Consider the following 17,993-nt stretch of genomic DNA (forward strand, 5'->3'; position numbering starts at 1 on the left):
TATTCATATTCGGCGGAATGTGACTATACAGGGGGTGATGCTGGACCGTTATTCCTCGAAATTGTCCTTATTTGCGGACGATATTATGATTATGCTTACGGATCCAGTGTCCTCTCTTCCCCCTCTTATCACTGAAATGGACTGTTTCAGTAGGGTATCCGGATTCCGGATACCCTACTGAAACATGGGAATATGCTGACTGCTTGATATTAACCTGCCGTCCGCAATGGCTGCTCAATTGCGCTCTCAATTTCAGTTTAAGTGGGCCCGCCGCCACATTAAATATTTAGGTATTCATCTTAGTGCAGACGACAATCTGTTCCAACTTAATTATGACACCTTGTGGGCTAAAATATTACTTGATCTGGAGGAGTGGAACCGCTATCGGATTTCCTGGCTGGGCAGAATCGCCGCAGTGAAAATGATGGTTCTGCCTAAGTTACTATATTTATTTCAATCCTTACCGATAGCCATCCCGAAGGGCGTGTTGGCCAGTTGGCAAAAACAGCTTTTGAAGTATATTTGGGGCAATGGGAGGCCGCGGGTGGCGCGAGCCACTCTTTATCAATTTCGTGGACAGGGGGGTCTGGGAGTGCCCAATTTAGACCGTTACTATCTGGCGGCCAAATTTAAAATGCTAGTGGAGTGGCACAGGGAACGAGACATTAAACCTTGGGTATTATTTAGCCAGCAACTCGTGGGGCCCGTCCCTCTTACTAGCTTTATGTGGCAACCTAAATTTACTTGGTGTAGTCCCCTCGGGGAGATATTGCCGCCTTCTATGCTCCATACTTTGAACCTTTGGCATATTAAGCGACACCTATTGGTAGGGCCCTATGATTACTGCTGGAGCACTTACCTCTATGCGAATAATAAATTCCCTGCTGGATATACTAATCCAGCGTTTCAGCGGTGGAAAAGCAAGGGTCTCAAACAGTGGGGACTTCTATGGAGCGGCACGAGTATACTACCCTTTTCGGATTTACAAGAGCGGTTTCACCTCTTGGGGGCGGATAAACTCGCATATATGCAGTTGCGACATTTTGCCTAAACATACTCCCTTGGAAACTCTCTTAGACATGATAAACCAGCTTTTGAGACGTTATGCTTGAAAGCTGATCAGGGCATAAAGTTGATTTCTCAAATATACTCCTTGTTGGGCTCCTCTCACTTTGGTAGGACTAAACAAATGAAAGCTTGGGAACATGATCTACAATGTTCTTTTACTCAAAAAGATTGGGAATTGATCTTTAGCCAAATGGGTAAAGGATTAATTGCTGTGTCCATGATTGAAAATGCTTATAAACTGCTCTACCGCTGGCATTATAGCCCAGCCCATTTACACATGGCCCACGTGTCCAGCTCTGATCAATGTTGGAGGGGATGTGCCCAAAGGGGTGACTATTTTCATATGTGGTGGGGTTCTGTGTTGATTCGTGACTTCTGGAGGGCAGTAGAGGAATGGGTCAGCCTCCTTTTCAGGATCCCGCTTGAACTCTCTCCCGGACAAGCATTACTGGGTCAATTGTTACCACAGTTAGGAATTCCTGAAAATAAGTTGACCTCTTTCATACTCACGGCAGCACGCCTCCAAATAGCGCAGAAATGGAAAGAAAGCCGATCCCCGACTATAGGGGGGGGTGTATACTAAGATGGCTAAAATTTATACTCTGGCGGATCTTACAGCTCGACTTCATAAAAACTATGGAAAGTTCCTGGGGACATGGCGGCCTTATAGAGTATGGCAGGGGAGTTCATAGACACTACGAGGGCCTGGGTACTGTGTGATATTTGTTGGGGTTGACTTACTCTTACATGATATTTCTAGTGGGCTTTGGTTAGGGTAGGAAATGGGGTTGGGGAAGGTGAATACAATATTAGACTTGTGCTAACACATGGATCTTTGACATTTCTATGTTTGTGCGGGTGGTCTTACATGAATATAGGTAAATCCTAGCAATGAGAACCGAGATGTGCCTTAGTTTTGGGCATACTCAGTAAAGCATAACTCTACTGAATGTTGAGGTGGAGGTATTCTGATGTATGTCATTTTGCTTGTTTTTATGCTGAATTTTACTCTGCTCTTACACAGTACAATACAGTACTGTTTGCTTTAATTGATGTTGGTTCCAGGCTTATGTACGCGATAACATTTTTGTGTTGTTTTGTATCTTATGTTCATGTGGATCTAATAAAGCTTTTGATTACAAAAAGAAAAAGAATGGGTTTGCCTCTAAACAGCGGTTCAACATGGGTCAGAGCTTAGAAACAGGCAGGCTACACCTGGGAAGAGTTCCCTTTCCTTTGCGCAAGAAAGGGCTCCCTAGAATTGGTTTGCCCCTAAAGTGGGGGGTTTCCATTGGGGGTCCAGTGGGCTCTCGCTGGTCTTTTAAAATCAGACTGGCTGCACCTGGGATTCCCAGGGACTGTAGTGTGAGAATATCCTTGACAAAAGACAGGTAGGCTGGAAAGAGTCAGAGTACCACTTGGCATAGAAAGAGGCTGATTTCAAAATGGAAGAAACGACCGGAAGTAAAATACTAATTAAAAGGACTTCATCAAGTGAAGTAAAATCCCAAATGCCAGCTGTTGTGTTAGTAGAAACAGAGGCTTTGAAGAACTTTACTATTCCGAAGCTAAGAACTAGTACTAATAAAGTGTGCTTGGTACCTAGCAACACAGATAGAAAAGAGTACATACAGATGAATTATACTTTAGAAGAATCAAGATTTGATATGTGTTGCTATCTGCACTCTTCCTGGCATTTTGGTGATATGAAACTTGAATATACAAACGAGAATTGTCAAGTCGAAGGAGTGTGCATGTAAACAGTGGTTCAACATGGGTCAGAGGGTAGATACAGGCAGGCTACACCCGGTGAGAGTTCCCTTTCCTTTGTGCAAGAAAGGGCTCCCTAGAATGGGTTCACCCCTAAACAGCAGTTCAACTTGGGTCAACAGGTCCTAGGAGATAGGCTGCAACACTGTGGAGAGTTCCCTTTCCTAAGAGCAGGAAAGGGCTTCCTTGGAATGGGTTGGCCCCAAGAGTGGAGCACGAGCCTTCAAAGCGTGGCGACATGGAGCAGGGTGCCATGTGAACAGTGGGTCAACAGATCCTAAGAAATAGGCTGCAGGACCGGGGAGAGTTCCCTTTCTTTGAGCAGGAAAGAGCTCCTTGGAATGGATTGGCCACTAGAGTGGATAATGGTACAAATTGTTAGGATTTAATCATTTGCAAACAGATCATGACTTCATAAGCAAGACGAAGGAAGTTCTCTTCTCTGCCCTGAAACTAAAGAAAACTCTTTGTTTTATTTAAGGATCCATGCTGTGAAGGATTACTAGTTTTAATTGGCAGAGACTGAGGTTGCAACGAGGGTTCAGCTGTTAGGACTGAACATAAGGCATGGACAAACAAACACAGCATTCCAGGACAGAGGTGAAACACTTGTAGGAACATAAGGCCTGGACGTACAGGCAAAGCAATTGAGGTCAAACACTTGTAGGAACATAAGGCCTGGACGGACAGGCAAAGCAGTCGAGGACAGAGGTCAATCCCACTTAGGGACATAAGGCCTGGATGGACAGGCAAAGCAGGTTTTTCTTCTTTATTTATCTTGCTATTTTCAAACGTTTCCAGCACTTCATAGTCGATTACACTCAGGTACTGTTGGTATTTCCCTATCCCCAGAGGGCTTACAATCCAAATCAAACCCTTGTAGGAACACAAGGCCTGGACAGACAGGCACAGCAATCGAGGTGAAACACTTGTAGGAACATAAGGCCTGGATGTACAGGCAAAGCAATCGAGGACAGAGGTCAATCCCACCTAGGGACATAAGGCCTGGATGGACAGGCAAAGCAATCAAGGTCAAACACTTGTAGGGATGTACGGCCTGGGCAGTGGACGGTCAGGCACAGCGTTTGAGGTCAGGCCCTTTTAGGGACATACAGCCTGGGCAGTGGACGGTCAGGCACAGCGTTTGAGGTCAGGTACATGTGCTGCAGTGGTTATATTATCTAGAGCATAGGAGGCAGTTGGAGCTGCTGCAAGGCTTTCAATTGCTTTTATTCCTCTTGCCATTCACAGGGAAAATTTGGAAACCCAAGCAAAGGCAGGTTTACTTTCAAAAACACTAGCATTTCCATCAACTCTGGTGCCAGCCTTGAGCAGTGAGGGCTCATGATATCCCCTGTCATTGAAAAGACACATTCACTGGGCACACTGGTTGGTGGACATGACAGATATTTCTGAGCCACTTTGGCTAGGTGTGACCAGACAGTGGACTTGTGTGCCCAGTATGCCAGCGGATCTGTCTGCATGTTCTCTATCGGCTCTGAGAGATACCGTGTCACTGACAGCTGTGCTGGTGTCTCCTTTGCTTGGGCGGGCTGAGAGTCACTCATGCCAGCTGCTTTCTCTCTCGCCCATTGCACAAAAGATGAATCTTTATGGGCAACGTGTCTTGGGCGTTCTGACGTGGAGGAGGAGGTACTATCTGCTGCTGACAGAGTGCTGCTCCTGCTTGGGCTAGCAGCACAACTCTCTGAACTGCCCGCTGTTTCCACCTCTGCTTGCAGCCTAATCTGTCTCTGCCTATGGCGCTCCTGTTCACGGACTTTTGCTAACAGCAGGTCCTTCACCAATAAGAGACAATCGTACTGTAGGGCGAGTTTCCTTTCACACGGTGATCACAGACTGTGGTGAGCATGTATGTGTTCTGTTCTGTTAAAGGCCTTAATCTGTCTTTCACCTGCTGCTGCAAAACGTCCAGACAATGCAGCACCTCAACTGTCATTCCCTCTTCCTGTTTAAAGGCCTCCAAACGTTCATCCAGGAGATTAACTATAGGGATGATGTCAGCCAAGGTGGCACTTCTGGAACTCAGCTCCTCCGTGACATCCTGGAAGGGCTGCAGGATTTTTACCAGCTGACTCATGACTAACCTATCATGATGCCCTAGGGGATGCTGCACACCTATGTCCATTGTACCAGAAAGTTCATGAAGGGGTGTCTGCAGCTCCACTAACCTCTCCAGCATCATAAAGGTGGAATTCCACCAGGTGGCAATGTCTTGAATGAGATGTTTGTGAGGCATCTCCAAATAGGTCTGCTTTTGTCGGAGAACCTGCCCCGCCTTCACACTTCTGTGGAAGTGCGCTGCTATGTTCCTGCACTTGTGTATTAACTTATGCAGGTATTCATTCTCTTTGTCATTGGAATCCAACCCCAGAGATGACTTCACTACCAGGTGCAGAGTGTGTGCAAAACATCAGATGTTCTTAAAGCGCCCGTCATTTATTGCCTTAACCATGTTTGCACCATTGTCTGTGACAAAGAACCCTGCCTGAGTTTTCCTGTCTCGCTGTTGTAGTTGCCAGCCCTCCAGCATCTGACTGATGCATGCTAGAATATTGGCTGCAGTATGGGCCTGGTCCGTCAGGTGGGTGTGCAGTAAAGCCCACCTCCACCCTGATATTTCTTCAGTAATAGAGCTGCTGGCTGCCCCTGCCTCAGCCATGTCCCACCAGTGTGCTGTCAGAGAGAGGTAAGAGTGTGCAGCATTCATGGCGGTCCAGATATCACAGGTGAAATGCACTCTTCCCTCTGCCTTAGCTAGCAGTGCTTGCATGCGACTGCGACACTGCTTGTATAGGCTGGGGATGACCTTTCTACTAAATGTGGTTCTGGAGGGGACCTTGTAATTTGGAAGTACGACCTTCAGAAAACACTTGAAACCCACATTTGCCACTAACTGCAAGGGCTGGTCATCAAGGGCAATCATTTCCCCAATGGTCCTGGTTACAACTTTTGAGGCTGCCTGCCTCCTACCCCGGGATAGCGTTACCGCAATCCACCCCATTTCCTCCATGGTGGATTGTTGCTTCTGCCACATGTCAGGGGGTTGCTGGCCTGCTTCCTGACTGCTAGAAGGGGATGAGGGCGTGGGCTGACTGCTGCTTTTCTACCACTGCACACTGCTTGGAAGGGGTCCCCCGACTGGTACTGCCCAGATGGCAGTAATCCCCAGATGGCAGTAATCTTGTTGGGTGTTGCCTCTTCATATGATGGTTCATGCCGAAATTAGATAGATGTCCCATTTGCTTGCCTCTGCTAATAGCCCTGGCACAGTAATTACACCGAGCATAACGCGGGTCTTCTGACACTTTGAAGTGGCTCCAGATCGCAGATGTCTTTCGTGATCCTCCCCTCTCTAAAGCCTTGGGGGTGGATGCTGGCACTGGAGCTGAGGTAGTGGGTGCACCCTGAGAAGCAATGCCAGGGGGGGGCCTTAGTCACGCTCTGTGCCTGTGCTGACTGCTCTTCCTCCTCCTCATCATCATCATCACCACTTTCATCTCTCCCCTGCTGCACTGAAGTGGAGGCTAAGACAGGACTAACTGATCCTACTGAAGATTATTCACCTATTACTACTTCCGTTTCTGATGAGAATCCCACACAAGAAGATTCTTCATCTGAATCTGAAGCAAACAGTGACTGCGCTACCTTGTCAACGCTAAGGGGTAGATTTTTAAAAAATGCACGTTCGCGTACTTTTGTTGGCGCACCAGTCGCAAACAAAAGTACGCTGGATTTTATAAGATACGCGCGTATCTTATAAAATCCTGGATCGGCGCGCGCAAGGCTGCTGATTTTGGGCAGCCGGCGCGCGCCGAGCCGCGCAGCCTGCCTCCATTCCCTCCGAGGCCGCTCTGAAATCGGAGCGGCCTCGGAGGGAACTCTCTTTCGCCCTCCCCTCACCTTTCCCTCCCTTCCTCTACCTAACCCACCCCCCCCCGGCCCTATCTAAACGCCCCCCCTACCTTTGTCCACGGATTTACGCCTCCTGGAGGGAGAAGTAAATCCATGCGCGCCAGCGGGCCGCTGGCGCCCCGAGACACAACCCGGGGGCGGTTCCGGAAGGCGCGGCCACGCCCCCGGACTGCCCCGGGCCAAAACCACGCCCCCAGGCCAGCCCCCGAAACGCCGCGTCCCGCCCCCAAAACGCCGCGTCGATCGGCCCCGCCCCCGACAAAAAATCCCGGGACTTACGCGAGTCCCGGGGCTCTGCGCGCGCCGGCAGGCCTATGGAAAATAGGTGCGCCAGCGAGCAGGGCTTTTAAAATCCGCCCCTAAGTGTTAGTCGAGACTTTTGTCCCCCTGCTGCTTTTGGGTGTCTACATTTGGTCTGGCATGACTCTGCCTCCCTTTCCCTCACCTCCAAAACTACAGGGCCAGAAACATGTGGTGGCGATGCATCATTGTCAGATTTCATTTTTTTCGGGATGGAACTGCCAGCCCCTACAAAGAGTTTAGATTGCGACAGGTGCCTTTTTAACTGTACTGGTGGTGTTGCACTAGTGTCTTTTGAGTTGCCTCCTCTGCCAGTCCCAATCACTCGACTACATCTATCTTTCCCTGACATTATGGATTTAATGTCATTGAATAGTGCCTACCATTGCCCACTGTCACGGTGCCTGGCTGTGCACTAATATGTGTGGTGTGCACACAGATGCTGCTTGATTGTAAGCACAAAAGAGGCAGACTCCCTGGGCATTTGACTGCACAGACCCACCCAATAGTTAGGTTCAGTCTGTTAAAACTAACCACTACCCACTGAAGCCCAGTGCACAGAGAGACTTAAGTGACTTGGATTAAAAAAAATCAGTTTAAAAAAGCTGGAATTTTTGTCACTGCAGAAAAATGGATGAAATTGAAAATAATATATCTCTCCAAGCCAGCCACAACACCCTAATGGTGAGTGGTAGCTGCTTCTCTCCCTGGCACTACTTTTCTTCTCAGTCAGATCACCTAAATAAACAGCTTGAAAGAAACAGGACTAGCTGGCCTTGGCACTGCAGCAAAATAAAGAATAATTAGCTTTTTCTTTCCTTAACTAGCCTATCTCTCAGTGCAGCCTCCTCTTACACCAAGCCCACCTCCCCACAGCATCGCTGGAAATAAAATGCGTTGGTCTCCTCGTGCTGATCTTTATATAGTGCTGGCTCATCAGTAAAATCGACAGAGAGCACTGAATGACAGCGCGATTGGCTGCATTCAGTGCATTTCACAAAATTTCAGCGCGGATATGCTGCGTTCTGGTATCCATGCTGACCCGTCCGACCCTTTCCTGTGAGTCACAGTGACTCACAGGAAAGGGTCAGACAGGTCGGCATGAATACCGAAATGTAGGACATGGGTGCTGCCATTTTGTGAAAATCCTAAGCTAGCTAGTAGCTAATGGGGGCGAAGAAAAATGCGCGCCACAGGGCGCACCGAATAAAACGGATAATACGGTACATACGTGGGGAGTTGCGATGCGTTTCGCCTCCCCACGTATATAACGTATATGGCAAGATATGTTGCGGATCGCCCATACAGCGAAAACGAACGCACACCCCTAGTGGAGAGTGAGGGAGGGGGGTTAGGAGCAATTCTAAAAGTTTAAAAACTGGTAGCATGTAGTGCAACCTGTTTGTTCAAAGTTTGACCGTTTCATGTTATATTTTTGTTGACATGCTCAATAAAGAGATTATTTAAAAAAAAAATAAAAAAATAATAAATACTCCGCCTTGAACATAAGAAGGTCGGGTAATATTTATTTATTTAAAAATATTTTAAGGAGTGGTGTCTTCACCAGGCGTCTCTCCAATTTGGGCATCTATTCCTTGGATTCTTGCCTTTTTACAGAAGGTTCTGTAGAAGAGTCTGGCCTTTTCCCTTTGGGTGCAGGTGGCAGCCTCAGTGTGTTAGAGGGAAAGCGCATAGTTACCAATAGTTTCCGTAATATGAATCATCTGAGTGTTCTTAATGGAAGACGTAGTAAAGGGGGAGAAGGTATCGAAAGCAAACATTTTAGGGTGGTTAAAGGAGGCAATTGCTTTGACTTCTATGTAAGGTACTTCCAGTTCAAATAGGGTTTCAGGCTTATTCCACTAGGGTGAAGACTGCATCTTGCACTAAATGCCACAGGAGATCTGTCAGGCAGTAACTTGGTCTTCACTACATATGTTTACCAAGCATTACAGACTGGATATTCGGGATCCACGGAATCCGGACTCAGTTGGGTTTGGTGAAAGTGTGTTGTCAGCAGGTCTTTCAATTTCCCCTCTGGTTTAAGGGAGCTTGGGTAGTTCCCAGTCATCTGGACTGATCTGGGGACGAAGAGAAAAGGAAAATTGGTTCTTACCTACTAATTTTCATTACTTAAGTCCTATAGATCAGTTCAGAGTCCCTTCCAGGATTTTGAAGACTGCTCTGTTCTGTAAGCAAATACAGTATGTTAGAGGTTACAGTGTTTGTTCAGGTTCCTTTATGTTCCAGGGTTCTCCAGTCTGGTGGTTAGCATCCCCCTGCTCAATAGGAAGTGGGAGTAACTGGTTTGTTTTTTATTATACATTTGCTTGTGTACAGTTTGCACTGAGCGACTGCTGGTCTTATGTACTAGGGGTACAGTGAAGCGCATGCTCTCTGTCTCCATGTGCTGGTTGGGAAGAAAAACCCAGTTGGCTGGACTGATCTGTGGAATGTAAGGAATGAAAATTAGCAGGTAAGAACCAATTTTCCTTTATTCTCATTTGTATATTAAATCAAGTATCGCTCCCTCCCTTGTGGATTCCATTGCCATTTGTTTGTTTGAGCAGAGCCCCTTAAATAGCATCCACTAACTCTGTACTTCTTGCAGATTTTGCTATAGGGATACCCCAATCCACATCTGGCAGATTAAAATCTCCCACCTTTTGAATGTCTTCGACCAAATCTCTGTTCTGTTTGAGGTGGAGTCCTGTGTAGACCACTCCATTGTAAATGGAGGCACCATCCTTTTTTAGAACAGTCCATTGCGCTTGTTCCATACCCTATGCCCCTTGTGTTTCAGTTGCTTAGATACTGTTTTTATTTAAAGAGTTACTTCTCCCCCTTTCTGGCCTCTGTCCTTCCTTAAGTTATAGCCCTGTATGGCTGTATCCCAATCATGAGGCTCATGGAAGCAATTACTAAAAAAAACATTTTACAAAATTAATTTATTAAAAAGACTTCATCCACTTCTCTTCCAACATGACTTTCAAACTGTTCTTCAGTCTTTAGTATTTTCTAGTTTAGATTATTGCAATGCTCTCTTTATAGGTTTACCAGACTCTACTTTGCAACCATTACAACTGATTCAAAATACAGCAGCTCATATCCTAGCAGGTACATCCATACGAAACCATATCTCACCTGTACTTCAATCTTTCCATTGGTCCCCATAAAATCAAGAATCCAATATAAAATCTTAACAATAATTCACTTGCTCATTTATAATTTTTCATCTACTTGGCTTTGCTCTACCCTCTGTATTTATCAACCAGCCAGACACCTTAGGTCAATGTCAAAAAACCTTTTGGAAATCCCATCGCCAAAGCTTACTAGATTGCACGCTTTCTTGTGAAATGTATTCTCCGTTACAGGTCCTCTTCTCTGGAATTCCATACCCAACTCACTCCGTCAGATGTCCAACAGAAAGCAATTTAGAAAATCTCTGAAAACATACCCCTTCCAGATAGCCTACAATATTCCATTAAATGATGAAATCCAATGAAAAAATTAAAAATGCATTTTAAACAGTTTTTGGGCACTAATTTTTCTCTCTCTTGTTTTTGGTAAAAGATTATTTTATTTATTTATTTATTTATTTAAAGATTTTTTTTATATACCGGGGCACGTTAAAAACATCACCCCGGTTCACATTGTAACGTAACATAGCAACAAGCTTTACAATAGATTAATGTCAAGCGAACAGTAAATAAACTAAATCAACTCAAGAAGGGTGAATAAATAATTAAGTCTTAAAGTGAGTAGGGGAAAGAAGTTTTTAACTATCAACAAGATGGAAGGATATAAGCGGTGAATGAGAGGGAGAGGAACGACAGGGAGGTGAGGTGGGAGGATGTTGAGGGGAGGGTGGGAGGTGGGGGGGCAGGGATGTAGGAGGAAGCGAGGATGAGAGGGGGGGGGTCTGAGGTTGTTAATTTATATTTATGTAATTTTCTTCTATTTTCTTCTATTTTCTTTCTATTTTCTTCTATTTTTATTTTTATGTTTTACATTTATCTTTTTTTTTTTTCTTATTTTGTAAACCGTTAGAGGTTACAGTGTTTGTTCAGGTTGTATGGTTAGTGCAGTTAGTGTAGCTGGGTTCAAAAAAGGTTTGGATAAGTTCTTGGAGGAGAAGTCCATTAACTGCTATTAATCAAGTTTACTTAGGGAATAGCCACTACTATTAATTGCATCAGTAGCATGGGATCTTCTTGGTGTTTGCGTAATTGCCAGGTTCTTGTGGCCAGGTTTGGCCTCTGTTGGAAACAGGATGCTGGGCTTGATGGACCCTTGGTCTGACCCAGCATGGCAATTTCTTATGTTCTTATGTTCACTGTTATGTTCTGCAGCTCTGGGATTTTATTGCTCAGGCTATGAGCATTTGTGCTCATAAGTTTTCCAGCTTTTTTCTTTGAGCTTACTGCTCTTTCTATTCATCTTTTTCTACTGTTTTGCTTAAGTATGAAATATTGAGCTGATTGATTTTATGTTCTCCTGCTTCCTGTATTGCTTGGGGGTAACATTCTAATTTCATTGGCCACCTTCTACCACCCCCTTCCTGTAGTTTAAATCACTGATAATGTATAACACATTTTTCGCTTCGTCTCCCTTTTACTACCACTGACACATGTAGGCCATCTTTTTTTTTCAGATTCCGCATGTTGTAACGTAATTTTATTTTGGTTTCCCAGCATCACCTCTGAAGGCACTGCAGGTGGTGCAGAACTTGACTCCCCGTGTACTTGCTGTTACCAGTAGATTTAATCTACTTGAGATCATCTGAACCATGTCTTTTTTGGTTTTCTAAGCAGACTAACATGCAAAAGACCAGTTTGAAAATTTGGGCTGAAGTCTGTATGTATGTGGACTGTTATAAAAGTGGTCTCTGTCCATGGGACCTATTTACTAACCATGGCAAAATAGCACGTTCTTGTAGTAAAATGTGAGAATGTGCTATTTTACCACCAGTTAACTAACCAGAAGTCACGAGCTGAGGCTCCAGGGAGGAGGAAGACTAAGACTAAGAACCAATGTCAGGAAGTATTTCTTCAAGGAAAGGGTGGTGGATGCCTGGAATGCCCTTCTGGAGGAAGTGGTGAAGTCTAAAACTGTGAAGGACTTCAAAGGGGCGTGGGATAAACACTGTGGATCCATCAAGCCTAGAGGGCGTGAATAAAGAGGAGGCAGCAAAACACTGCACGGAGCGGCAGTAGTGGCATTCATGGAGCGGGATGCCAGTGGTTGGTGTTCCACCTTCACCGAGCGGAAGGATGGAGGGCTGCCATCTCCAAAAAAAAAAAAAAACCCAACAAAAACAAAACAAAACAGGGGTGGGTAAGAGTATGGGGCAGGGGTGTGGCCTGCTTGTTACAGCGGTTGCTACCCCTAATTGAGCTGGATGTTCACTGGGATGCAGATACGGTGCTGCTCTCTACATTGGTGGTGGGGTGGAGGGGAATTAGGACTGGAGGGTACTGGAAGCCAATAGTAACAGGTGGGAGAGAGAAAAAGGGGAAAAAAATGGATAAAGTGCGTAGCTTGCTGGGCATACTGGATGGGCCGTTTGGTCTTCTTCTGCCGTCATTTCTATGTTTCTATGTTTTGCATGTTAGTCTGCTTAGAAAATCAACAGGATCAGAAGTACGAGCAAAACTGATTTCTCTGTCACTCACATCTCTGCCTCAGGAACAGCTCTTTGCAAATGCGTGTACTTTAATGCACATTATTGTACATCAAATTATTTCCTGTAGGATTTACTAAACCGCAGTGCTTACAATGATGTCACTGCGTTCTGGCAGCTCCCTCCTTCCTGAACTTGCCTCCATGTCTCAGTGCCTTCCATGGTATAACCATTTTGTTCTTTCCTGATTGGTCAGTCTGTATACCCCCTTTCAGGATTGCTTATGCTCCCTGCCCCCAAGTTTGCTCCCACTGCAGCAGATAATTAAGTTCCTTAACTAATGAAACAACATGTTAATCAAGTTTACATGTACAATAGCCCAGTGGTACTGTTCTTCCACTTCTCTTTGCAAACTGTGCTGTATTTGTCACATAACTTATCATGGATATAAATCAGGTATAGAACTAATGTGCTTATATATAATTTTTGGTTTAGATAGTCTGCCTTTTTATAAATTCTGCAATTCCTATTGTTAATTTGAAGCAGCAGGTACTAAATGTATAATACTTGTTTCAGGCATCTGTTACATTCCACGATGTTACAGCTTGTTTTTCCGAGAAGCAGTGGCAGCTGTTAGAAGAATGGCAGAAGCAACTTTACAGAAGCGCAATGAAGGAAATTCATGGCACTTTGATATCGCTGGGTAAAGATATGGTTTACATCTTTTGAATAAAAACTGGATAGTACATAGAATTCCATGGTTGGTTCTGATTTTATAATTGGGCAATACAGAGAGGTTTTCTATCATTCAGCCTACACCTGCTTAAATCAGGTTAAAAGATGCCTACACAACCAGAGGTATGCACTGTGCCATACCTCTTCATTCTGTCTTGTTGGTCTTGATCTTATTTTTTAGTATGAAACCTACAAATGAATACATTGAGTTTAGAATCTCTAATGCAATTTTAAAGCTTCAGCAATTTTCTGTAAATAAATTCTTGGTAGCGATGGAATAATTTGTGGATTTTTTGGATCAGAATCCACAATAACAGGATACTATCCAGGGTTTTTGATTGCTTTTTTTTTTTTTGAGTGGACCCGATCTAGGATCACAGTCCAGTCTTCCTATTCTGAGAAATGCTGGAAGGATTGTGGTCTAGGTGGGTGTCTGACCCATAGTCTGTATGCATGCCTTGCCCATGTGATAGTAAATGTGTTTAATGTCCATCTGTGGGGTGGTAGCATGGTGGGTGGTGGTGCTGGTTGTTGGGTGCTTAACCCTTTTGGAGTTTTGTATTTTGTATATTTGTGCTTACATATATAAAATCTGGGCCAATTCGTACTCATCTGTTACATGGGGAGGGTTGCAGTTGTGGGCTGGGGAATTTCCACTTAGATTGTTCGGTTGGGGAAAAGAGAGGAATGTTGAGTTTGATGTCATTGCTCATAATATAACTATTTGTATATTCTGATTTTCTAATATTGTTTAAAAAAAAAAAAAGACTAGTCCCAATACAGATCCCTAGGCATTCCACTTTACTCCATAAGAAAATGGACCACTTAGTCCTAATCTCTGTTTCCTGTCTTTTAACCAGTTCACAGTCCACAATAGAACATTACCTCCTATCCCATCATTTATTTTTTTATTTCTCAGGAGTCTCTAATTAGGGACTTTGAATTTTCAGAAGACGTTTGACAGATACACTATATCCTCCGGCTCACCATTACCCACATTTATTAACCCCTTCAAAAAAATGAAGCAGGTGATGAGGCAAGACTTCCATTGGCTGTGTCTCATTAAACCATTTGTTCTATAATTTTTTTTTCTTTAAAATACTTTTTATGATTTTTCCCAAACTGATGTCAGGCTCACCCGTTTATAGTTTCCAAATACAATTTTTATGTGTAGAAATCCAATGTGTGTTGGGGAAGAGTATAGCAATAGGAGTAAACTACCGTCCACCTGGCCAAGATGATGAGAGACAATACAGTGCTAAGAGAAATTAGGAAAGTTAACAAAATTGGTAGTGCAGAAATAATGGGATACCAGATAAAAAATATTATCGACCTGATAGGAGTGATCAAATTAGTGGAGAGGTGGCACTATATATTAAAGAAGGCATTGAGTCAAACAGGATAAATGTTCTGCAGGAAACAAAATCAATGTTGAATCTTTATGAATAGAAGTTCCAGGTGAAAAGGGGAATAAAATAGCAGTGGGGTTGTATTACCGTCCACCTGGCCAGAATGAGCTAACAGACACATGCTAAAAGAAATTAGGGAAGCTAACAAAATCAGCAGTACAATAATAATGGGTGATTTCAATTACCCGAGTATTGGCTAGGTGAATTTCACATCAGGACATGCTAGAAAGCTAAAGTTCCTAGATGAAATAACTGCTTCACAAGAACCAACAAGAAAAAAAACTGTTTAGATTTAGTCCTTAGTGGAACACAAGATTTGTTGCGAAAGGTAACAATGTTGGAGCCACTTGGCAATAGTGATCGTAACATGTTCAAATCTGACTCAATAACTTAAGGGAGGACACTAAAGAAATCTACTATGACAGCATTTAACTTTCAGAAAGATGACTATGATAAAATAAGGAACATAGGAAAAAAATGTAAAAGGAGCAGCTGTAAAAGTTAAGAATTTACCTCAGGCATATACATTATTTAAAAAAAATACTTTCTTGGAAGCCCAGACCAGGTGTGTTGCACATATTGGAAAAGGTGGAAGGAAGGCGAAATGATTTTCTGCATGGTTAAAAGGTAAGTTGAGACGCTATAAAATAGTTAAAAGAGATCTGAATGAAAACAGGAGACTGCATAAGTACTGGCAAGTTATATGCAAAGCATTGAAAAGGAAGGCAAAGACAGAATTTGAAAAGGTAATTGCGGTGGAAGCAAAAATTCATAATAAGTTTTTCAGGTACATTCGAAACAAGCCTGCGAGGGAGTCAGTTGGACTATTAGATGATAAAGGGGTAAAAGAGGCCCTAAGGAGGTCAAGGCCATAGTGGAAAGATTGACTGAATTCTTTGCTTAAGTCTTTACTGAGGAAGATGTAAGACTGAATACCCATGCTAGAAGTGACATTTAAAGGTGATGAGTTGGAGGAAGTGGATCGAATCTCAGTGAACCTGGCATAAGTAAAGGAGCAAATTGACAAACTAAAGAGTTAGCAAATCACCTGGACCAGATGGTATACATTCCAAAATGCTGAAATAAATTAAAAATGAAATCATTTACAGATTACTAATAGTATGTCTGCAATTATTTAAAATCGGGTATGGTACCTGAAGATTGGAGGGTGGGCAACATAACACCAATTTAAAAAAGAAAAAAAAAAGGGTTCCAAGGGTGATCAGGGAAACTACAGACCGGTGATCCTGATGTCAGTGCAAGGAAAAATGGTTGAAACTATTTTATAAAGAACAAATTGCTGAACATTTATTTATTTATTTAACATGTTTTGTATACAGTCATTCGGTTTCGCCATCATAACTGTTTACAGTAATCAAAATAGGTGGAAAAAGTAACATTAGGGTTTCTACAGAGAGTATAATAGTTGAAAAGGTTAGGTAACAATGGTACAATCAACAGGAAAGGTGATAGTTATTTTCTCACAGGACAAGCAGGATGGTAGTCCTCACATATGGGTGACATCACAGGATGGAGCCCAATCACAGAACACTTTTGTCAAAGTTTCTAGAACTTTGACTGGCACCTACTGGGCATGCCCAGAATGGCACTAACCCTGCAGCCAGCAGGGGTCCCCCTTCAGTCTTCTTTTTTCCTCACAGCATTAGCCACGCGGTTAAGGAGCTCTGCAGAGATTCCTGACAGGAATTTTCCTCACGGAATTACTGAAAACTTTCTTACCTCACAGGGGTCCCTCCTTCAACTTTTTCAAGCCGCGGTACTCCGGTAAGTTTTGGTGGGTTTTTTTGGGTTTTTTTACCCGTTTTCGGTTGATTTCCGTCGAGTTTGGCCCTTGCGGCCTACTGGCCGTCAACCGTACCGCGGCTCAAATTTTTCAAGGCCATGGCGTCGGGGTTCCATCGGTGCCCGGACTGTAGCCACACCATGTCCATAACAGACCCTCATAAGGTCTGTGTAATGTGTCTTGGATGTGAGCACGATGTACTGACCTGCACCAAATGTGCCCTAATAACACCAAAGGGTCGCAAGGCCAGAATGGAGAAGATGGAACTTCTCTTCCGTGCTCAAACCCCGACGTTGTCCATTGCATCAACGTCGTCTGAACCGACACCTTCCACTTTGTGCCAGCATCGACCACCGGCTGGTGACCGTCCGGCGTCGACGACTTCTCGGCCTTCAACTACCTCTACTTTCCCTCAGGACCGAGGGGATCGTAGAGAGAAACATCGCCATCGGAGGTCTCGGACCATCGAGGGAGCGAAATCATAGACCTCACTGCCGTCGAAAAAATCCCATCCACAAAAGGCACTGACCTTTTCTGCGACAGGGTCACCAAAGCAACCCTCACCCGGACGGGTATCGGGAGCCGCGACTCCGCCTTTAACAGTGGTCCCTCCGGCTATGCCTCTGCCTCCTTCTCCCCTTCCAGAGCCGGGGCTGATTGCTCCAGGTCTCCATGAAGAACTGGACCGGATGGTTCAGGGGGCCATCGACAAGGTGATGCATCGATTCCAAGTTCCTCCGACACCGGTGCCGATCGAGGAACCTACCACCGACCGATTCCAGCAGCGTTGGCACCGCTGTTCTTGAAGATGGAAGTGCTTATTGCCACTTTTCCACCGATGGATCCGGTGCCCTCTCCGCTTACTTTGTCATCGGGAGGAGAAACACCGTTCCGCATCCCTCCATCGGGGGTCCTACCGATGCCTCAGCCATCGATGCCGATGCGTCCAGCGCCACAGATGCATCCTTCGATGCCTTCATCGGTGCCTCCAGTTCTTCCTTTAATTCTTTCGGAGCCTAGACCTGGCTCTTCAGGAATTCCACCACCCTGTCCCCAATTGGTTCCTAGAGGGCCAGGTGCTGATCCCTATGATACCTGGACTGATGATTCTTCTCCAGATACCGATGACTTGCCTTCACCACCTTCTCCTATTGAAAGCAGGAAGCGTTCTCCTCCAGAGGACCTTTCCTTCATAAATTTTGTGAAGGAGATGTCTGAATTGGTTCCCTTCCAATTACAGACTGAACAAGATGATAGGCATCAAATGTTGGAGCTGTTGCAATTCCTGGATGCTCCCAAGGAAATAACCTCCATCCCTATTCACCAGGTTCTTCTGGATCTCCTCAAA

The 17,993-nt window shown here is 44.5% G+C and overlaps 1 protein-coding gene across 4 annotated transcripts in view; it reads left to right on the plus strand.

The window, feature by feature from the left end:
* The window catches only part of LOC115078800 (zinc finger protein 583-like), a 135,680-nt gene that overhangs the window by 42,988 nt on the left and 74,699 nt on the right, over positions 1–17,993 (plus strand). For 3 of the 4 annotated variants that reach the window (XM_029581838.1, XM_029581834.1, XM_029581835.1), the window contains exon 2: positions 13,274–13,400. In XM_029581838.1, coding sequence (XP_029437698.1) covers positions 13,274–13,400 — 127 coding nt within the window. Of the gene's footprint in view, positions 1–13,272; positions 13,401–17,993 lie in introns of those variants that run through there. The other variant, XM_029581837.1, reaches the window with a different exon arrangement.

This window comes from Rhinatrema bivittatum, chromosome 16, assembly GCF_901001135.1.
Source record: "Rhinatrema bivittatum chromosome 16, aRhiBiv1.1, whole genome shotgun sequence".
Taxonomy (NCBI): Eukaryota; Metazoa; Chordata; class Amphibia; order Gymnophiona; family Rhinatrematidae; genus Rhinatrema; species Rhinatrema bivittatum.